Source organism: Pseudonaja textilis, chromosome 17 (genome assembly GCF_049901715.1).
Source record: "Pseudonaja textilis isolate UNSWEBS1 chromosome 17, rPseTex1.2, whole genome shotgun sequence".
NCBI classification, from domain to species: domain Eukaryota; kingdom Metazoa; phylum Chordata; class Lepidosauria; order Squamata; family Elapidae; genus Pseudonaja; species Pseudonaja textilis.
In genome coordinates, this window is record NC_142006.1 from 8,961,046 (window position 1) to 8,984,204 (window position 23,159).

The 23,159-nt window shown below is 45.0% G+C and overlaps 1 protein-coding gene across 1 annotated transcript in view; it reads right to left on the reverse strand.

Annotated features, from left to right (window-relative positions):
• CFAP77 (cilia and flagella associated protein 77) overlaps positions 1-23,159 on the reverse strand; it is a 37,385-nt gene that overhangs the window by 7,363 nt on the left and 6,863 nt on the right. The window contains exons 2-3 of the mRNA XM_026712610.2: positions 9,498-9,597; positions 7,893-8,121 (exon numbers count right to left, since the gene is read on the reverse strand). Coding sequence (XP_026568395.1) covers positions 7,893-8,121; positions 9,498-9,597 — 329 coding nt within the window. The remainder of the gene's footprint in view (positions 1-7,892; positions 8,122-9,497; positions 9,598-23,159) is intronic.

The window sequence follows — 23,159 nt, forward strand, 5'->3', positions numbered from 1 at the left end:
TCGATTTCCCAGTCCCAAGAGACCACATGAGAAAGGATGAACCATCCCATGCAGTCTCAGATGTCCTGAGCACCGATGTTCCTCATTTAGACCTAGTTGTGTTCCTTACTTTGAAGAAAACTACAAATACTGACCATTCGCTCTCTACAGGCATTCTCCATCAAGCAAAGAATGCGACGTTTCATCAAAGGTGATAGACAACCTTTGACCACCATTGCTTGCTTGTAGGACAAACCCACCACCATAGCTTGCTTCAAAGTGACATCCACTACCATGGCTTCTAGGGGAAGACTAAAAACTTCACCTCAGAGCAGAACCTCTTAGTCAGCAAGACTGCGAAGAAAAACGCATTCAAAACAACCATCTTTGTTGTCCAAGTCTCCATTGTTGCTCAGTTTTTTCCCTGGGCCTGATGCAGTCGGTGGCTGCCCCAAAGGAGAGGCAGTCAAGCTATTCTGCAAAGCAGCAACCTGGGACTAAGGAGAAACTTCCCGACAGGTCGAACGATGAACCAGTGGAACCACTTGCCTCCAGAGGTTGTAAATACTCCAACACTGGAAGTTTTAAAGAAGAGATTGGACAACCGGTTGTTTGAAATGCTACGGGGTTTTCTGCCTAAGCAGTGGGTTGGGCTAGAAGACTTCCAAGGTCCCTTCCCACTCTGTGATTCTATTCTGTTCTAAGTCTTTTGATGACCTCAAGAGCTTGCCTGCTCCTTGGTAGACTAATACCTGGCCTCCTAAAGGAAACCCTTGAACACAAACTCTGGGATTCTTCCTCCTCGTTGGAAGAATCGCAAACATGTCAGGGGCTCTCTAACCGCTATTTTATTTGGGGTCTTTCTGCACGCACGTAAATAGATGCCCTCCTTCTCTTTCACCCACGGCTTATTTTGCTCCTGGCGTGACTTTTATTGCTAATTATGTCTTGCCACATGCTTCAGAGAGGCTTAATCTCTGCTCATGTTGGGTAATGATGTTACGAGCTTGATCAAGTGCCTATCCATCCCAAGAGGCTGCTCTTAGAGAAAGCCTTCCGCCCCCCGCCTGCAAACGAGGGCTTGGTGTGCATCAGGGGTGAGGTGCCACATGGATCACACCCAGGCTGAGGTGTGCAGAATATTTTGGGGGAGCCTGTCCACAGTTCCGGTCCACACACACACACACACACACACACACACACACACACCCTGCCAAATTCTGTGGATTTAGCCCACTGCAAAGAACGGAGGGGCTGCCAGAAAGGGGAAGAGATTTATTTTCCAAATCGCCAGAAGGCAGGACAAGAAGCAACGGAGGGGAACTAACCAAGGAGAGAAGCAACCTACAACTAAGGAGGAATTCTGTAACAGTGAGAGCAACAGTGGTGGCTTCCCTGTGTGGCTTCCATCATGTCTTCCTCTGGATGTCTGCTGGTCTGGGGGACTGTGACAAAGACAAACCAACAATTTCGATTCTTGTTCCGGATTGCGTTCCAGATGCTAGCCAAATTTCCTGCATTCACACATTCTGGTCCTTCATCCAACCTTAGTCTATATCTTCTGGATATCTATCTATCTCCCTGCTATCTATCTATCTATCTATCTATCTATCTATCTATCTATCTATCTATCTATCTATCTATCTATCCATACTGTATCACTTATCTACTCTATTCAATCTATCTGTCTATCTATCTATCTATCTATCTATCTATCCATCCATCCATCCATCCATCCATCTACTCTATCACCTATCTACTCTATTCAATCTATCTGTCTGTCTGTCTATCTATCTATCTATCTATCTATCTATCTATCTATCTATCTATCTATCATCTAATCTTTTCACCCTTGACCCTTCAAAAATATAACATAAAGCAAACTTTTTCCTTCTTCTCTCCATCCATCCATCCATCCATCCATCCATCCATCCAATTTATCATCTACCTGCCTGCCTGTATCTATCCATCTCTCTATCTCTCTCCTTCCCTCCCTCCCTTATATCTGTCATCATTCATCCTTCCTATCCTTCCTATCTATCTATCTATCTATCTATCTATCTATCTATCTATCTATCTATCATCTATCTATCTATCTATCTATCTATCTATCTATCTATCTATCATCCTCCCATCCATCCATCTTGTTCGGAAGATGCTCGGAAGAGATGAAAATGTCCACAGAATCCCGTCCTCATTAGACCCTCTAAAATGTATTTATGCATGCTTTCAAAACTGCTCCCTTTCGCCAGGCACCCTCCCTCCCCTCCCTCCCTCCTTTTGTATTTTTAATAAACTCTGCTAAATAATTTTCAAGAGGCAGGAAGTCTTTAGCTGAGGAACTTAAAATCCTCTTCCCCCTGGTTATAGCAGCAGAGAAGTTAAAAGCGGAGCTTTCTGGAAACCGACTCTCTGCTTTCTCTCTCTTTCTCTTTTTTTAATGAGCTCCCTTTCGCTGCCAAATAAATTGTTTTTCTTTTTTTTAAAAATAAAACCCATAATGAACTATTAACAGTATTTTAAAATCAAAATTGCAGGAGCTCAAAATGAATGACAAACTCTCCCATATGCATATGTTTTTAATAGATAAGAAGCAGCCAGCTCTCTTTCTCTCCCCGCCTTTCCTCTCTAAAAATGGAATCCGAGATGAAAAGAAACAATCGTTATAATTTGCAAATAGAAGGCTGACACTTTTTTGGGGTGTACACGTGTTCCATCCTGACAGGTACGATTCGCTTTTTGGGCAAAACAGATCTCTATGGGGGATTAGAACAGAGTTTGCCACGGATGGGTCCGCAGCTCATTAAAACTTTTTTCCCCAATTTTAATTTTATTTTCTCGCATGGGGGATGAAATTTCCCGAGGAACATTGGAGACTTCTAAGGGGGGGTTCAGAAACAAGGAGGGGTTGAAAGGGGTTTCAAGGGGAGAGCCTTGGGTACAACAAACCAGATTTTAGTTACACCTCCCTGTGCACAGGCGGGCAAAATAATTGGTCATCAGTGGGTATTAATTTGAAAGAATAGCCAGAGGCTGTTATTTTCTTCTTCTTCTTCTTCTTTTTCTTAAAATTCCAGGGAAATTGGTGACAGCAGAGAAAGTACTCCGTTGCAGAGGATGGATGTTGATGCTGCCTTCACAAGAGACAGAGGTTTTGTTAGAGTTAAAACCTCGGCAGGAGAGGAGAAAAAGCGGAGGAGCGAAGGGAGCCGGGAACAAACACAGCATCACAGCACTCGGGAGCGGCAAAAACTTACCAAAGGCATCTTTTTTCAGACCTCACAGTTTGGGCCTGAGTTGTCGTGGCGTAGCCTGGCCCAGCGTAGAGATAACCAAGCGCACATGAATCCCAGCAAAGAGGAATTAAGAGGTGGCAGCGATGGGAAACGTTAAATGTGGCCAGAATGAACTTTATTTAAGTTGGGAAATTGCCGCTCAAGGCTGGAAGGAGGGGCCAAGCAGGGAACTAGCCTTGAGTCCCTGCATGGCTGCAAAAGACATAAACTTGATTTCCCCTAAGATCCATTATCTGGTCGTTCCCAGGACAAGTGAAAACTAACACTGCCTTTCCCCCAAAATAAGACCCTGTCGTTTTCTTCTTCCTCCTCCTCCTCCTTCTGCTTCTTTCTCTTCCTCCTCCTCCCCCTCTTCTTCCTCCTCCTTCTCCTCTTCCTCCTTCTTCTTCTCCCCTTTTCTTCTCCACTCCCTTCCTTCTCTTCCCGCAGATTATCTCACTGGCACTATAAAGCAATCCCACAACAGCTCCCGAGCCAATTTTTTTCTGTTTCTTTTTTGTAAGCTTGTCAAGTTCCAAGATCACACTCCGATCTTTTAACGGCCCAAATAAGCAGCTTTGCTGACTTCTGGAAAAAGCAATTTGTCAGTTTTTAACAAGAAGAGAAAACTGGAATCTCCCACCGGGGCAGCTGTGTCTGTAAAAAAAAAACCAGGACGGCGTCGGAAGGATCACGCGTGTGCAAGAGTTCATGTCACGCATCCTATCAACCTCTCCGAGGTCTGGCCCAGGGGCCACAAACGGCCACCTTTTGTGCCGTTGTATCATTGTGCTCCTGGTTGAGGGAACTGAGTAGGTGGGGTTGGTAGAGAGGAAATAATAGACCCACTCCTCAGAACATAGAGTAACAGGGTTGGAAGGGGCTTTGGAGGTCTTCTAGTCCAACCCGCTGCTCAAGCAGGAGGCCCTATACTTTTCTGGACAAACGGCTGTCCAATCTCTTCTTAAAAACTTCCAGTGTTGGAGCATCCACAACTTCTGGTGGCAAGTTGTTCCACTGATTAATTGTTCTCACTGTCAGGAAATTCCTCCTTGGTTCTAGGTTGCTTCTCTCCTTGGTTAGTTTCCATCTGATTCTTCCTATCCTGCCTTCTGAAGACGCTTTGGAAAATAAGTTGAGCCCCCTCTTCTTTGGGGCAGCCCCTCAAATATTGGAAGACTGCTATCGTGTCTCCCCTAGTCCTTCTTTCCATTAAACTAGACCTGCCCAATTCCTGCAAACTTCACAGGTTTTATCCTCCAGCCCCCTGATCATCTCTGTGGCTCTTCTCTGCTCTCTTTCCAGAATCTCCTGTATCATGGTGGCCAGAACTGGACACCCTATTCCAAGCGTGGTCTCACCAGTCCTTCCTCAAAAGGAAAGTAAAACAGGTGTGTTTAAGTGTGTGTGTGTGTCTGTGTGTGTGTGTGTGAGAGAGAGAGAGAGAGAGGGAAAGAGAAAGGGGAGAAAGAGAGAGGGACAGAGAGGGAGGGAGGGAGAGAGAGAAGGAAAGAGTGAGAGGAGGGAGGGAGAGAGAGAGAGGGAAGAGAGAGAGGGAAAGTGAGAGGGGAGAAAGAGAGAGAGAGAGGGAGGGAGAGGAAGAGAGAGAGGGAAGAGAGAGAGAGAGAGAAAAAAGAGAAAGAGGGAAGAGAGAGAGGGAGAAGAGAGAAGGAAGAAGAGAGAGGGAGGGAGAGAGAGAGGGAAAGAGAAAGGGGGAAAGTGAGAGGGAGAAAGAGAGAGAGAGAGAGAGAGAGAGAGAGAGAGTGCACATATGCAGCCACTTCAACCGTCTCAAAAGCCAATGAATCGAAGCCATGCGCTGAGCATGGAAGTCACCCTTCCCACAGAGGCCTGTCGGGTGTTTCTTCACCCTCCACTTTAGGGACACATGGCAGCCTGTTTGCAAACACGGCCAACCCCGGGAAGAAAGGAGCTTGGGCTGCAAATCTGGGGTTTTGCGCGAGGCAACAAGAAACCTGTGCGCAGCGCTGCGCCACCTGAATTGGAGGGAGCCCCTTGGGGGTCTGTGGGGGAAACTTACCTCTTCCTTGTTAGTGCTGACCTTGGTAGGAGCCACTGGCAGCTGATGAATAGGCTACAATCCCCCCCATCAAACTCCCGGGAGCAGCCATATTATCTGCTCTCGCCCCATCTGTGCCTCCCTCGCCCCTCCCGGCTTTCATCCCTGACCATAAATCTCTGTCCAAAACTTAAGAGAGAAAAAAAAAAGGAAGGAAGGAAAGAAGGAAGGAAGGGGAGGGAGGAGGGTGTGAAAAACGTCCTTTTTATGAGACCTCGTGATAAAATGCCAGCCGGGAAGGAATTCAGAAGGAAAGCAAAAGAGATTTGCAGGTTGCAGGGAGAGGAAAACTACCCAGAAAGGGGTGAATTGGGCCAGGAACGCCCCAGTCTTCGAATAACCTGGTTATTACAACGTAAACTGGAGAACCCAAACTCCTGGAGGCCAGCTGTTCCACGGGTTAATTGTTCTAACTTTTAGGAAGTTTCTCCTTTGTTCCCGGGTTCCTTCTCTCCTCGCTTAATTTCCATCCATTGAAACAGATTACAGGTGAGCAGAGTTGGAAGGGACCTTGTAGGTCCAACCCCCCCAGCCCAAGCAGGAGACCCTACACCATTTCTAGTCCAACCCCCCCAGCCCAAGCAGGAGACCCTACACCATTTCTGACAAATGGCAGTCCAGCCTTTTCTTGAAAGTCTCAAGTGATTGCTTCTTGTCCTGCCTTCTGGGGCTTTGGAGAATAGCTTGACTCCCTCGCCTTTGGGGCAGCCCCTGAGATACTGGAAGGCTGCTATTATGACCACCCCTGGTCCTTCTTTCCGTTAAACCAGACACCCCCAATTTCTGCAACCGTTCATCGTATATTTTAGCCTCCAAGCCCCCAAATCATCTTGGTTGCTCTTCCCTTCACTCTTTCTAGAGTCTCAACCTCTTTTAGCTGGGATTTTTTTAGCAGGCCCTGTAGCATTCGGGGACCAACTCCTAAATTTAACAATCCAGAGTAAGGGGTTAAAACACATCATAAAAAAGATGTTGAGACTCTAGAAAGCGTGCAGAGAAGAGCAACAAAGAGGATTATTTTGTAGGGTCTCCCTCTTGGGCGGGGGGTTGGACTAGATGACCTAATAGGTCCCATCCAACTCTGATTATCGGTAACTCCCCTTTCTCCTTCTTCCTCCTTCCCACTTTTTTTTTTAAAAAACAACAACAACAACAACCCAAAGTGGCCGTAATAATCCAATAATTAGCTTTGATCTACACCCTGTTTTAAAAGCGCGGGAATAAATACCGCGGATTAAAGAAGATTGGGATAACTATAATAACTGAGAATGGATAGCTCTCCTCTTTTTTCCTCCCAGCTGTTGGGCAAAAAAAACCTTGGCCATTTTTCCGGGTTGGGATGGACGTCCCGTGTTATTTATTCCTATGAAAACAAGACCGAGGTTGGGTGGGTGGATAGGAGGCCCTTGAAAGATTTTTTTTCTTCTTCTGGGCAGTCACTTAACCTCCGTTTATGAAGAAATAAAGCAAATTTGGGGCTGGTTTTCGGCGGCCTGTTGGGAGGGAACCCATTTCCTCCCGCCCAGCTTAAAAGCTCTTTGTTTGCCATCGGAGTGACAACTATTGTCATAGCCATGATGGCTAGTTGTAATCAAGATAAAGCTTTATGGCCAAGGGTTTGGAGGCTAATAGCCACCCCAACGCCTCATTTTCATATGGCTGCAATTAATGTTAATGCCTGCGATGAAAATGGTCATTAAGGACCATTTTAAAATCCATCCCATTTGCATATGCAAATCGGGGCCATTTGCTGGCGGGTTGCCTCTTTAATCACCACCTCCGCCCGCCCGCAAATAACTCTTCCCTCTTCTTACCTTTCCTACTTTTATTTAAACAAGGGAAATAAAAATCTTTAGTACCAATTAGCTTTTTAAAATGAAATCTATCACAGAGCACTTTCACCAGGAGCGAGGAATTTTCAGCGGAGGAAAAGAGGCCGTTTGCTGGGTGAAATAATCAGTGTAATATATCTATATATCTTTATATCTAAATCTATCTATCTAGCTAGAATTCTTTATCGACCAAGTGTGATTGGACACACAAGGAATTTGTCTTTGGTGGTCTCTCTCTCTCTCTCTCATCAATCTCTCTCTCTCTCTCTATTCGATCTCTAATCTCTCTATCTAATCGATATCTATCTATCTATCTATCTATCTATCTAGAATTCTTTATTGACCAAGTGTGATTGGACACACAAGGAATTTGTCTTTGCTGGTATCTCTCTCTCTTTCTCTCTCTCTCTCTCTCTCTGTCTGTCTCTATTTGATCGATCTCTAATCAATCTCTCTCTATCTAATCGATATCTATCTATCTATCTATCTATCTATCTATCTATCTATCTATCTATCTATCTATCTATCTATCTATCTATCTATCTATCTATCTATCTAGAATTCTTTATTGACCAAGAGTGATTGGACACACAAGGAATTTGTCTTTGCTGGTCTCTCTCTCTCTCTTTCTCTCTCTCTCTCTCTCTCCCTCCCTCCCTCCCTCCTCTCTCTCTGTGCACCCCAAAAAGCCCCTTGGCCCTTGGCGGGAACTCCTCTGCCTCTCACCGTGCTGGTCTTCCATAGGTCATGTCCGGAGGGACTTTGGGAGGGGTCCTCTTGAACCGACGTTCGTCCTCCACGTTGACATGGAAGTCCTTCATCTTGCGGTACAGGTTCTGCTCGTGGGCGGTGACGTAGCCGTCCTTGACTGCCTGGATGTTGGTGGTCATGTAATCCCGGGGTTTCTCCTTCTCCAAAATAATTCTGGGCTTCATGACATGCCAGTGGCAAATGGCTGGAGGAAGAGGAGGAGGAGGAGTTAAGGAGAGACATTCAAAGAAGGCCCCTCTCCTTTCCAAACCAAGGAACGGAGAAATACAGCATAACAGAGTTGGAAGGGACCTTGTAGGTCATCTAGTCCAACCCCACAACCCCCCCAGCCCCACCCAAGCAGGAGATCCCCACACCATTTCTGACAGTCTCGTCTTGAAAGCTCTCAGGGATGAAGATCCCACAACCTCTAAAGGCAACTTCTGTTCCATCAGTTGATGGTTCTCCCTGTCAGAAAGTTTCTCCTTATTTCCAGGTTGAATCTCTCCTTGGTCAGTTTCCATCCATTATTGCTTGTCTGGCCTACAGGCGCTTAGGAAAATAGCTTGACCCCCTTCCTCCCTATGGCAGCCCCTCAAATATGGGAAGACCACTATCTTGTCTCCCCTGGTCCTTCTCTTTACGAGACTAGCCAAGCCCAGTTCCTGCAACCGTTCATTTTATGTTTTGGCCGCCAGTCCCCTAACCTCCAGGTCTCTTAACCCAACCTCCTCCTCTTCTCTGTCAGGTCACCCCTAGTTCTTCCCTTCGTTGGGACCAGTTCCATTAAACCTTTTGTCATGTCCCCGGTGGAGACTGACTCTGAGGGAGAGGAGGAACAGCCGACAGGGAGTGGAAGTGGGGCTCCGGAGGTGGTGGAGGAGGCTGGGGAAGGGCAGAGGAGGACCCAGGCCCATCCCCTCTCCATCCTAGGGCACGCAGGGAGGAGAGGATAAGGGAGAGACATGGTCTACTTGGGAGGAGAGGGCCTCGATCCTCTTCACGGGCTGCAGCTGTGACAACTGGATAAGAGGATGGACATGCGTATGGGTGAGTGCTGGAAACAAAGCATGGAAATATCTCTACTTTATTGTTCCTCTCTGAGTTTGGCATCCTTCCCAATGGGTGTTCTGAAATCTGTGGACGCCTTCCAGCCCCTATCTTGCCTGCTTTGTGTTATTTTTTTACTCTTCATAATTTAAAGGGCATTTCCTCCTTCTTGTAACTGCTTGTGGGGGAGGTTTTTTTTGTCTCCAGTCAAGGGCATTTGGAGCTTGGAAGCAAAGTGAAGGAATCAAAGGGGCTGCGTCTGTTCTTTGCGACTGTGTTTATTTTGTATCCCATCCCAGGCCATCACACATTCATCGTAGGGTTCATCCGACCTCCTAAGCGTCTCCTCTGCCCTCTTTCCAGAGTCTCAACATCTTTTTTTTTTAATTTTAAATCAAGAGGTAGAAACTTTCTGGAGTTGAAAGTGCGTGAGAAATACGCCCCAATGCTTCTCCGGTTGGCGGTGACGGAAGGGATCCCTTCTTTTGCATGCATGGATCTAAGCGTGATCAGCGTTATCAATCCGCTTACCTTCAGGGACGCCTCCATCCATTCCGTGTAGGTACAATCCGTAGTTAAAATCATAACCCGGAAGGGTGTAATTACTTCGACGCGCCTTCCCAAGTTCCGCCTGCAAATAGAGAAGTGCACATTCCTTAAGAGAGTCATCCATCGACATGTATCTTTGGCAGGGCTCCAACCTCTGTGGTGGTACGGGTAAGTCCTCCACTTATGATCACAACTGGGACTAGGAATTCCATCGCTAAGCGGAGCAGTTGTTTAGTGAGACCTGCCCAATTTACGACTTTTTTTGGGGCCAGGGTGGTTAATTTGCTTAAATTGATTTGTTTGCAGTTGTTAAGCGATTGGTTTGTTTGCAGAAAAGGTTTTAATCAACACAAGCTATAGAACAGAAAAGAACTGAGAAGGAACAAAACAGAGAATAGAATAGAATAGAATAGAATAGAATAGAATAGAATAGAATAGAATAGAATAGAATAGAATAGAATAGAATAATGGGGTGGGGTGGAATGGAAAAGAAGAGAAAAGAAGGGAAGAGAAGAGAAGGAAAGAGAAGAACAAATCTTATTTCATTTCATTCTTCAACGAAGTGACTAAATTAGTGGATCAGCAAAATACATAGGGTTTCCCGCGTGAGCAAGGGGTTGGACTAGACGACCTCTGAGGCCCCTTCCAGCTCTGTTGTTCTACCACAGCCATTCGTTTAACAACCACGTTGCTCAGAAAGTTAGAAACTCTGATGCCAATTGTGGCCGTAGGTTGAGCACTGCCTGTACTCACCGCTTGCACATAACGGGGGCCCTCACCCCTCTGCAAAACTTATTTAAATCTTTGGTTTTTATCATGCCTTAAAAAAAAAAAAGAAGGGACTTGATCCCATCGTGTTAGACCAGACCCCTTTCCTGGGTTTTTTAAAGCTGGCTTCTAATCTGGAACCCACCCAGAGATTTAACTCCTAGCGGAGTTGGTTCCTTAACAACCTGTGGGTGGGCTTGTCTTGCTAATCGGGGGTGGGGGGTGGGTGGGAGGAAACCTGGGGAGGAGGGGAGAACCCCCACAACATTTTCAGTAAGGGATTTGCACCAACCGGGTGGGAAGGAGGTTTGTTGTGGGGAGAAGGAGAAAAAGCAAAAAAAAAAAACAACACCCAATTTTTTCCCCGTTGTGCGTCGACCCCAAAGATGAAGTTAAGGGAGGAAAAATCTCAGGTGGGGATTCCCAGCCAGCCACTCGGTCAGCCGTCCCAACTTCACTTCTCCTCGATTTCTGATGTGGGGGGCTGGGGTGTGGGGGAGACAAGCCCCTTTCCAAGGCAGCTAATCTCTGCCTGGCTTCACCATGGAGACCCTCGGTCAAGACAAAAAGGACAATTCGTGCGGGGTGTCAATGAATCCCACAGACACCACAAGGCCCCCCGGGAGAAAGAAAGGGAGTTAATTTGAAAACTAAATAAATTCGATCCACGGTCGCTGGCTCTTGTCTCCCTTCAAAGCTTCGTTGGAGCGTTTTTGTTCAACTCTGACCTATTTGTCTCGGCCCCGGCTCACTTTCTCCTCGTTCCAACTGTTAATCTGTTTTTCCTGACTTGGACCCCCGTCGTCGGTGAAAGGCGGCCCCAAGAAGCCGCGCAGGACGTTTTGTCAAACCACAACTAACTTTTTGTCCCATTTCTGCACTCCTGGGTGGATTCTTCCTTGCCTCCTGGCTCCAGCAGGGGAGCCGGACCGGAGCAAGGGTGGCCAACCTTTTGGGCCTCAGGGACCACCAAACTCATAATTTTAAATCACTAATGTGAATTTTGATTGACAGCGGCTTGCTGACGTTGGAAGGAGAGAGAGAGAGAGAGATCCAATCTAACCTTGGAGGGCTGGCAGTGATGTTCTCTCTCTCTCTCTCTCTCTCTCTCTCACACACACACACACACACACACACACACACACACCACACCCTATCCCCTCCAAGGCAACCACATTCCTTCACTCACCTACTTTTCAGGTCCATTCTTGGAGGGCGGAGAGAGAGAGAGAGAGAGGGAAGGAGGGAGGGAAGGTATCCTGTAATCCCAAATAAAGAACAATCAATTGGTAGGAAAACAGGGTGGGGATTTTCCTGCAGAGTTTTTTGTGGGGGGATTTTCCCAGGGACCACCAAGATTTTCTCGCAGACCACCAGTGGGCCATGGCCCACCGGTTGGCGACCACTAGACTAAAGGACCTCCAAGGTCCCTTTCAACTCTGTGATTCTGTATCTGCCTCTCTGGCTGAGTCGAGTTGGAGGTTTTTTGCTCTTTCTTTCTTTCTTTCTTTCTTTCTTTCTTTCTTTCTTTCTTTCTTTCTTTCTTTCTTTCTTTCTTTCTTTCTTTTCCCTAGCCATAAAAATCTAAAGCACAAAAGGTTACGCCCAGATCCCGATCGAATTACATCCACTTCTGTTTTTTTTTGTTTTTAATTTCACCGTAAAAACAGATGGCCTATCCAATGCTGCGCTGATTCAACGCAGGGTTTTCTCCGTTCCCTGGGTAGAAATGGCGTTCTTCCTGCCCTCCACGGCTGTCCTCAGGAGCGGATAACTTCATTAAACATCATTAAACCTCATTAAGATGTTATTTCACCGGCCTTATTTCCCACCTCACCATTCTAATTAAAACCAACTCTGTCTATTTTTCCAAGATGCCCCGTCCGGTTTGTTTTCTCTCTCTCTTTCTTTCTTTCTTTCTTTCTTTCTTCTTTCTTTCTTTCTTTCTTTTTCTTTCTTTCTTTTTCTTCTCCCTCCCTCTCTCTCCTCTTCTCTTTCTTTCTTTCTTTCTTTCTTTCTTTCTTTCTTTCTTTCTTTCTTCTTTCTTTCTTTCTTTCTTGAGACACCGACATAAATATGAGCCAGTTGCCAAGCATCCCGATTCTGATCCCGTGACCACAGAGATGCCGCAACAGCCATCAATGTGAAAAACACTCATAAGTCTTTTTGTTTTCAGTGCCCTTGTAACTTCGAAGCTGTCACTAAACGACCTGTTGTATGTTGAGGACTACCTGTAGGGGAGCAAAATACAAACTCCCAAGGAAGCAGGCATTTTTATTAACGATCTTGAGAATTAGGGAACTTTCTCCTCTTCTTCTTTTCCTTTCTTTTCCTTTTCCCCTTCCCTTCCCCTTGTTTTCTTTCCTTTTCCTTTCGTTTTTTTTCCTTTCCTTTTCCTTTTCTCCTTTCCTTTCCCCTTCCCCTTTTCCCTTTTTCTTTCTTTCCCTTTTTCCTTTTCCTTTCCTTCTTATTTTGCTCCGGACAAATGCGGCACCTATGATCGATCGTTGCTCTTTCCTCCTTAAGCATTGGCTTCACTTAAAAGGAGCCGTCCTCCCCAGCCCCAGGCCTTAAAGCCCCCAATTCCCCCCCATTACGAGGATCATCCCTGATTTATGGGTCCTGGGGACCAGGGCGCTTCCAGGGATCCCCTGCTCCCCCCTTCCGACATAACCCCCCCACCCAAACCACAGCTTGATCTCCAGCTTCTCATTTGCATTTACATGATCTCGCTGTGCGGCTTAAGAGACGGAGAGATTTATTTGCTACTTAGCGCGATGTTTGATTACATTGGGGAAGGTTGGGGACAATACACGGGGGGGGGGGGGGGGAATGCGGAGGGGGGGCTGCATTCAGTTGAGTGGGCCCTAGAGGGGGGGGGCAGGAACGCCACCTGTTCTCCAAAGCCCCCCCACCCAAAGGCCGGACAAGGAACAATGGATGGAAACTGATCCAAGGAGAGATTCAACTTCGAATGGAGGTTGATGGAACAGAAGTTGCCTTCAGAAGTTGTGGGAGCCTCCTCGTTTCAAGAAGGCGTCGGTCAGAAATGGTGGAGGGTTTCTTGCCAGAGTGGAGGGTTGAACTAGGAGGCCTCCAAGGTCCCTCTGAGAGAGAGAGAGAGAGAGAGAGAGAGAGAGAGAAAGAAAGAAAGAAAGAAAGAAAGAAAGAAAGAAAGAAAGAAAGAAAGAAAGAAAGAAAGAAAGAAAGAAAGAAAGAAAGAAGGAACTTGTGGGAGCTTCATTACTGGAAGCCTTCAAGAAGACACTGCCATCCGTCAGAAATGGTGTAGGGTCTCCCGCTTGGGCAGTGGGTTGGACTAGATGACCTACACAGTCCCTTCCAATTCGGTTAATCTGTTAAAAAAAAAAACCCATCCGCTCTGCGATAGATCACATTTTGCAGGTGTTTGCAGAAGGGATGAGAGCTTTGGGAGGAAGCCAACTTGCTTCTGAATCCTCTAAGTGCCTTTATTTATTTATTTTTTGGCAAGGAGGTGATCTGAACTCTATCAAGGTGGGGTGGGGGAAGATGTTGAGACTCTAGAAAGAGTTATTTGGAAAAGATAATAAAGGCATGACACAGATAAATAACTAAAGAAAGAAAAAAAGGCAGGAAAAGGGAGGAGAGGAATAGATAGATAGATAGATAGATAGATAGATAGATAGATATAGATAGATATAGATATAGATAGATAGATAGATGGAGAGAGATAGATATAGACAGATAGATAGATAGATATAGATAGATAGATATAGATAGATAGATATAGATATAGATATAGATATAGATATAGATAGATATGATATAGATATAGAGAGATAGATATATAGATATAGATAGATGAGAGAGAGATAGGATAGATAGATAGATAGATAGATAGATAGATAGATAGATAGATAGATATAGATGGATGGATGGATGGATGGATATAGATAGAGATAGATAGATGGAAGAAAGATTGTACGAGGGGGATGCTATAAGCAAGTGTCTTTCCTTGAAGAGAGTAACAAGGAAGGAAGGAAAGAAAGAAGAAAAAGAAAGAAATACGTGAAAGAAAGAGTGAAAGAAAAGAATTCCAAAGGGCTTTGGAAAAAAAAGAAAGAAAGAAAGAAACTTTCTTCCAGGGAAAAATTCTTGCCTTTATCCTCAGCTTCACCAACTCTTAGAAGACAAGAGAAAGTTTGATTGGCCAAGCCAGCCTCTGGAAGCACGAAGTGACGCTTTGGAAAAAGGGGGGGTGGGAATCCAGGCTATGCTTATTGAAGGGGGTGGGGGGGGTGTGGGATAGAGAGAGAAGTGGGGGGGGGGGAGAAAAGAACAGGGGAAAAAAAAAGAACAGCAGGGTTTTCTAATGAATGACAAGTTTCTGAGTGGAAATTTAATTTGGTCTAATTAAGCAGCCTTGGTGAGGATTTGTCTGCCGAGGAGAAGAAGGCCAAGGAGATCTAAATGCAAATGAACAGGGGGGATTTTGGAGTGCTTAAGTGTGTGTGTGTGTGTGTGTGTGTGTGTGTGTGTGTGTGTGTGTGTAGGAAAGAGAGAGAGAAAACAAGGGTGGGTCAGCTTTCTAACAAGCTTGTTGGGAGATATCCTATTTCACGTCCTCCGCTTTGAGCCGAGGAGAAAAACAATTGTTCATAGCTTGTGGTTGAAATTTAGAACGTTTCCCTGGAAAACGGCCGGGGTTGGGGCCTTCCCCCGTGTCAACAAGGATTGTTTGAAAGTCATTTGGGGAGGGGGACTCATTCCTAGCGTTTCACTGGGCCGATACAGGAGAATATCGGTAGCTGAGGGTCGAACTATGGGGGCTGGTGGTCCTTGGTGCTCTCTGAGCCGGTTACTTTCCCTGCGGGTGTTTCATGACCCAACTAGGCAGCCACATCCATGTTAGAAGGGAGTGGGGTTTGTGGGGAGGAGGAAGAGGAAGAGGAGGAGGAGAAAGAGGAGGAGGAGGAAGAGAACTTTGGAGTGCTAGAATGAACTGTATATAAACAGAGCAAATCCTACTCCCCTATAGCACTGATGACGCTACCTAGCTGGCTCATGAAACGCCTGCAAGAAAACCACCAAGCTCAGAGAGCGCCGAGGACCCCACTAGTCAACCATCTCCACGTAGGCGAGGAAACTTTATTTGTCTTGACTGGTCGAGCCTGATTGCCAAGAAAGGAAGGGCTGATCTTCTGAAACTCAACGTCTTCCTTCTGGCCCGGTTCAGGGAGCCTTTCCCCGGAGTCTCTTGGATCCTGGATAGCATAGTTCGCTACCCTCATCACTCTGCCAAGGAGTCGCCATCTCCAGTGCTCTGAATCCACCCCCCACCCCGCCGATTCTCGCAGGAAATCAAATATAATCCTATTTAAGAAGCTTTAAATAATTTTGAGCTGACATGCCGGTTTCTTAAAATGCAGCTTAAAATGCGTTTGGCTGGCAATCCCTTTACAACAACAGAAGATATGCCCTCTCTTCCATGCAACCTTGATTTTTTTTATAAAACAAAATCAATTGGAGAAGGTGGGGGGGGGGAAATAAAAAGAGATAGGTAGGAATGTACCCTGCCCCTTAAATTCACAACCAAAACAAACCCCCCCAACCTTCCTCCCAAGCTTAGCATGTTGTGAGAACGCAGCTGGGACTTTAAAAAAACCTTTATCATCCCCGTCAAACTCCATCCTTTCATCCAAGAGGACTTCGGAGCCACCATTTACTCCTGACAATAGTAGTGGAGGTAAAAGTTGGCTGTTAATGCAGTGCATAAAAGAAAAGATACATTCATCAAGAGTCAAGAATCATAAGGTACAACACTTAATGATAGTCATAGGGTACAATAAGCAATCAAATCATACTAGGAAACAGTCAATATAAACCGTAAGGATACAAGAGTCAAAGTTACAGTCATACAGTCATAGGTGGGAGGGGATGGGTGAAAGGAAGGATGGGAGGATTAATAGTGATAGTAGTGCAGACTCTGTAAATAGTTGGACAGTGTTGAGGGAATTATTTGCTTAGCAGAGTGATGGCGTTTGGGAAAAAACTCCCCTTGTGTCTAGATGTTCTGGTGTGCAGGGCTCTATAGCGTCATTTTGAGGGTTGGAGTTGAAACAGTTTGTGTCCAGGATGTGAGAGATCTGTAGATATTTTCACAGCCCTCTTTTTGACTCCTGCAGGATACAGGTCCTCCATGGAAGGCAGATTGGTAGTAATTGTTTTTTTCTGCAGTTCTAATTACTCTCTGGAGTCTGTGTCTGTCCTGTTGGGTTGCAGAACCAAACCAGACAGTAAAAGAGGTGCAGATGACAAGAGTCAATCCTTCCTCTGTAGAACTGGATCAGCAGCTCCTTGGTTAGTTGGGGAAGGATCCGGCTTTCCAAGATATTCCCATTTCTTTGTGGACCAGTCTGCAATTCCATGTCCCTTTGCTAAAATGCGCCAGGCAGGATCCCATTTCTTGGAGGGGTGGAAAAACCTCTCCCTCCACAAAGTCTTGTTCAGCTGGCCAAGTATCCCCCTTCATTAAGCCAGCATCTCAGACTGTAAACCTTCTTAATTTCCAACATCGCCACTATTTATTTAAATGCTAACTCACATTATGAAGTGATAATCCGCCAGCGCAAGAGATAACTTATGAAGCATTTAAATTAAGAGAAGCAGTTAATTGGTAGCATGTGTCTGGTAAGCCTCGCTAACACCAGAAAACTAAAATAAGGCAGGAAAAATGGAAGGTGGGGAGAGATTTATTATTTAATAAATCTCCCTTCTCCCCCGCATTTTTTGGCCTCCCTAATGGACTTGCTTGCTGGGAACGGATGTTTGCTTTCGGGCTACCAAACCTGAAGTCCGAATTTCCCATTTTCTGGGTTCACATAATATGAGCAAATGTAGGGTGGCAGATTTGGAGAAGAAAGGAATGGCGGTCAGAAATTGAATTGGCCATCAAGAGATCATGTAATCGTGAGGACACTGCAATGTCCTAAAATCATAAGTGTGAAGAAGGATTGGAGGAGGAGGAGGAGGAGGAGGAGGAGGAAGGAGGAGGAGGAGGAGGAGGAGGAGGAGGAAGAAGAAGAAGAAGAAGAAGAAGAAGAAGAAGAAGAAGAAGAAGAAGAAGAAGAAGAAGAAGAAGAAGAAGAAGAAGAAGAAGAAGAAGAAGAAGAAGAAGAAGAAGAAGAATTTTTAACTTGAAAATTGGTGGTTCAGCCTCACATGATAGATCAGAGTAGAATATTCACTTCAGAGGAAGGATGAAATTACTTTTAATTGAGATTAGTGCTAATGACTGAGGCCGGACATCCGTCCCCTTCTTATATGCCTGTGAATTGGGAAGGTGTCTGACTGAGCCACCTCCAAGCATTATCTAGATATTCTGGACTTAAAAAATCCTTTAGCTCCTTTGGCTTAAGTAATGTTTCCTACACATCTCCATTCACATCAAGCTTACTCTGTCTTCTGTTTCCTCTTCTTCTACTCACGTGAATCAGTGTCTGTCTCAACCACTTCCAAATGTTATCTCCTTTCTCTGCACTTAAAAACGTTTCATCCCCCCTTTCGATTAAAATTCAGACGCCTGGCAACTGACTCCTATTTACGACAATTGCAGCCTCCCGGCTATCGCGCAACCCTTGTACAATCTTCTGACAAAGCCGAGTCAACGGAGAAGCCCGACTTGCTTAATGACCGGGTGACTAACTTAACCACGGCAGTGGTTTGCTTAAGCAACTTGATCCATGGAACCACTTGCCTCCAGAAGTTGAGATTGCTCCAACATTGGAAGTTTTTAAGAAGGACATTGGATAAGCCTTTGTCTGAAGTGGTGTAGGGTTTCCTGCCTAGGCTGGGGGTTGGACTAGAAGACCTCCAAGGTCCCCTTCCAACTCTGTTGTTCTATTCTTATTCTAACTGCGGTGAGGAAGGTGGCGTGATGCGGGTGGGGAACCTCACTGAAGAGCCGTCTCGCTTAGTGATGGAGACGTTGGGCTCCCTTGCGGTCATAAGTCAGGACGGCCTGCTCTTAGGTCTCCTCTCTCTCTCTCTTTCTGCTGCTACCTTTAGCGCTGCCCGCTCTTTTCGCAGCCTTTTCTGGCTTTAGCTGGGGTCTTCCTGCCTCCCTTGCTTTGATCTATGGGTTTTCGGCAGAAATGGGGTTTATAAATCACCGTAATGCGCCGGCAGGAAAGACGGTGCTTAGTGTTAGGAGATATACATTGGGGGCTACTAACAGCCCTCAGCCCCTTCCTGGACCAGCAGGGGGTTTGGTGACAGGTTACAGATAGGATCTGCGCCCGTGTGTGTGTGTGTGTGTGTGTGTGTGTGTGTGTGTGTGTTTAAGGTCTGGCTGTGCACCGTCCAGAGGGAGCCACTCAGGGCCCCGCTGTCATATTTCACCGCTGCTTTTCTGCCGGGGGAAGAAGGGGAAGGGGGTCTCGGTTTGCGAGAAAAGCTGGAGAAAGCAGCTGGCGGAGGGCGAGGACCTGGGATGTGAGGGGTGGGGGGGGGGGTATTCGAGAGAGGAGAGGGTCTTGGAGAGATGGAGGGAAACATTTCTCTTCCTTCCGTTGAGGAAGATTTGAGCGAAGGACGAGAAGGAGGAAGTGAATTAATGGGCGTCTGCTTTTAGTGCCTCCTTCTTTTTCTCCTCCTCCTCCTCCTCCTCTCCACCTCTCCGTATTGTAGCCTTCTTCTCCTCCTCCTCTTACTCCATCACTGTTTTCTCCTCCTCCTCTCCCACCATCTGTAATGCATTATTCTCCTCCTTCTCTTTCTCCATCACCGCTTTTTCCTTTTCCTCCTCCTGGTGCTCCTCCTCCCCAACCACCGTTAAAAATGGTCGTTGTTCTTCTTCTTCTTCTTCTTCTTCTTCTTCTTCTTCTTCTTCTTCTTCTTCTTCTTCTTCTTCTTTCTCCTCCTCCTCCTCCTCCTCCTCCTCCTCCTCTCCTCTCTCCTCTTCCTCCTCCTCTCTTCTTCTTCTTCTTCTTCTTCTTCTTCTTCTTCTTCTTCTTCTTCTTCTTCTTCTTCTTCTTCTTCTTCTTCTTCTTCTTCTTCTTCTTCTTCTTCTCCTCCTCCTCCTCTCTCCTCTTCCTCCTCCTCTCTTCTTCTTCTTCTTCTTCTTCTTTCTTCTTCTTCTTCTTCTCTTCTTCTTCTTCTTCTCCTCCTCCTCCTCTCTCCTCTTCCTCCTCCTCTCTTCTTCTTCTTCTTCTTCTTCTTCTTCTTCTTCTTCTTCTTCTTCTTCTTCTTCTTCTTCTTCTTCTTCTTCTTCTTCTTCCTCCTCCTCCTCCTCCTCCTCCTCCTCCTCCTCCTCCTCTTTCTTCTTCCTTCTTCCTTCTTCCTTCTTCCTCTTTCTTCTCTCTTCTTCTTTTTCCTCTTCCTCTTTGTTGTCCTTCTTCACCTTCTCTATCTCCCGCTCCTTCTCCTGTTTCCTGAGACCTTCCCAGGCAGCTTTTGACAAGCAAAGTCAACGGGGGAAGCTGGTTTTGCTTAATGACTACAAGATTCACTTAACGGCAGTAATAGGCATAACCACCTTTGCAAAAGGTCAAAAAATCAGGCGCAAACCTCGCTTAGCAATGGTTCCAATTGTGGTTGTAAGTCAAGAACTACCTGGATACGTGAGCTTCCAATCTTCCAGGTGTATATACCTCCGTGAGTTGGGAGCCCCGGAGAGACCCCAAGTTTCTGTTCAGAGCCCCTTTGCCAGGAAAAAAGAAGAGAAGAAACCGCTTCACAATAAACGCAGAGAAATGTTTTTCTTGCACTAAAACAATCCCCCTTGCAAAAAAAAGAAAAAAAAAAGAAAAACCTTGCCGCATCTTCCCCTGTGGTTCAATTTATTGCTTTCCCAGTCATTAAATGCTAAAACAATAATGCAAAATAAATAAATAAATAAATCTACGGTGCGTTCTAATCCACACTATTTTGCATGTGGCTGGTTCTCCCCTGCCTTCATTTAAACTCGGCTGAGCTGAAGTCCTCTCCGTTTTCCCCACTGGCAACACCTCCTGGGTGAATGATGGCCGATTTTTATATTTAATATACCGCGCTGCCCCGATGTAATTCTATTAAGAAGTTGATTTTACTCGGTAATTACAGGTAAAGTTCTAACTCCTGGAGCTGCGGGCGAGGAGGGCTGCCCTTGAGAAACAAGGCTGGCTGTAGAGACGTGTGCCTTTCGGCGGATGCTGTAGGTTCAAAGGCTGAGATGTTGTGAGCTTCAGCATGGACTCAGGTCAAAGATCTCCTTGCCACAAAGCCTTAGCCCTGCCCCTTTATAAGTCACCCGGGTTCTCAATCCGCAGTTGTGTAGCAAAGTGCAGAGATAGATCCCCATGAAGGAGGAGTAGAAAACTGGCTAGGTAAGCACCGGCTTAGTTGCAGGAAAGGGTGAGAAAGAAACCCACGATCACCCTACCTTCATTCTCTTCAGCATAAGAGGATGAAGAAGGCACCTCTTCCTCAGGCTTTCAAAATTCAGTTAAAATGCCCGTTTAAGGATATAGTAGAAGTGTAGTTGCTAATGCGGAAAAGAAGCAAATCTAGGAATGGTAGCTTTAACTTTTATTGTAAGGTTACCTTAACGAGACTGACAATATTTCTTCACTCCTTTTAATCTCCAGAAAATAAAGAAGCCTAAAGTTACCCAGCTGCCTTTCATGGCTTTCATGGTTTGGACTAGAACTCACCGTCACCTGGTGATCGGCCCCAAAGTCATCCAGCCGGTTTTCATGCCTAAGATAATACTTGGGATACATTTTTAAATGTTCAGTTGGCCTGGCTTCATGTTTAATGAATAAAAGAGATAATAAAAATAATAACAACAACAATAACTTTATTCCCCCAAATAAGTTGCATCTCAAGAAAGTCAGATGGAGCTACATTTTAGATAGATAGATAGATAGATAGATAGATAGATAGATAGATAGACAGACAGACAGTAGATATAGAGATAGAGATAGATAGATATAGATGGAGATAGATAGATAGATAGATAGATAGATAGATAGATAGATAGATAGATAGACAGACAGACAGTAGATATAGAGATAGAGATAGATAGATATAGATGGAGATAGATAGATAGATAGATAGATAGATAGATAGATAGATAGATAGATAGATAGATAGATAGATAGATAGATAGATAGAGATAGATAGATAACTACATAGATAGATAGACAGACAGGTAGATAGACAGAGATAGATATATAGATATTTAGATAGGCATAGATAGATAGATAGATAGATAGATAGATAGATAGATAGACAGACAGACAGACAGTAGATATAGAGATAGAGATAGATAGATATAGATGGAGATATAGATAGATAAATAATATAGATAGATATAGATATAGAAATAGATATATAGATATATACAGATAGATAGATAGATGATAGATAGATAGATAGATAGATAGATAGATAGATAGATAGATAGAGATGGAGATGATGGATATTCCCTCCCAGAAATTTTGGAAACAGCCCTCGGGAGGGAAAGAAGAGGACATGGCCTCCCCAGAAAACGTGGAAAAAGTCTCGCCATTAAAAAGAGCAGCTGCTTACATAAAATATAATTAATCAGTTACAATAAAAATCCCTCTCTCTCTCTCTCTTTTTAATGTAGCCATATGCTGATTTGACGTCTGGGTGTATCAACCCATCTTGGCTATTCATTCCTCTTTTTATTTTTAATTTTTTTCTTCTTAAAGGCAGTGCGGCCCCGTTTCCCGGCTCTGAAAAAGATCTGTTTTATGGCCTTGTTCGTTTAATTTTGGGGGGGAGGGGGTAGGGGAGGGAGGGTGTATGACATTCCCCCAGCCCCCATCCCACCTAACACCGATTGCCTTGTCTTCTCTCGTTGTCCCCCTCCTCCGTTGCCTGCCTGGGAGTTAAGTGATATCTGACAAAACCAATTAAGGAGGGAGATTCGTTGGGGAAGGAGCTACTGTACCATCTTAATGGCGTTTTAATTTCCCTCCAGCAAGTCAATATTAGCCGAAAGCCAGCCTGCCACAAAGAACATGATTAACCAGACAGGCCGCGGTAATAAAACAAACAGTCCTTAACACAGAGAGGTTTCCTCTCTACAAGACATCCGGGCCTCTTTCCTTCCTTCTTTCTTCTTTCTTTCTTTTCTTTCTTTCTTTCTTTCTTTCTTTCTTTCTTTCTTTCTTTCTTTCTTTCTTTCTTTCTTTCTTTCTTTCTTTCTTTCTTTCTTTCTTTCTTCTTCTTTTCTTCTTCTTCTTCTTCTTCTTCCTTTCTTCTTCTTCCTTCTTCTTCTTCTCTTCTCTTCTTCTTTCCTCTTCTTCCTTTCTTTTCTTTCTTCTCTCTTCTTCCTCCTCTCTCCTCTTCCTCTTCTTCTATCTTCTTCGTCCTCCTCCTCCTCTCTTTCTTTCTTCTTCTTCTTCTCTTCCTCCTTCTCTTCCTCTTCTTCTTCTTCTTTCTTCTTCTTCTCCTCTTCTTCCTCCTCCTCCTCCTCCTCCTCCTCCTCCTCTCCTCCTCCTCCTCCTTCCTCCTCTTCCTCCTCTATCTTCTTTCTTTCTTTTTTTCTTTCTTTCTTTTCCTTCTTCTTTCTCTTTTTTCTCTCATTCCGTCCTTCCATCCAAATTTGCAGTTTTCCATCTTCTTTTGCAATGAAATTGGGTTCATATTGAGATATTGTATAGAAGTCAGTGGAGATAAATGAATTTTCATTGCATGGCTTTTAAGACCAATCCACATTTTTAGTTAGAACAAAAGATCAAATTTCCCATGCAGAAGTTAGTTCACACAATCGAGCTACAACACATATTCCCTGCCTGTGGATTTGAGTTTTGTGTGAATTTGCCAGCCCTGGGGCTTATTATATCCTGACTCGGAAAAACACCTTTAAGGATGGGCCCTGGA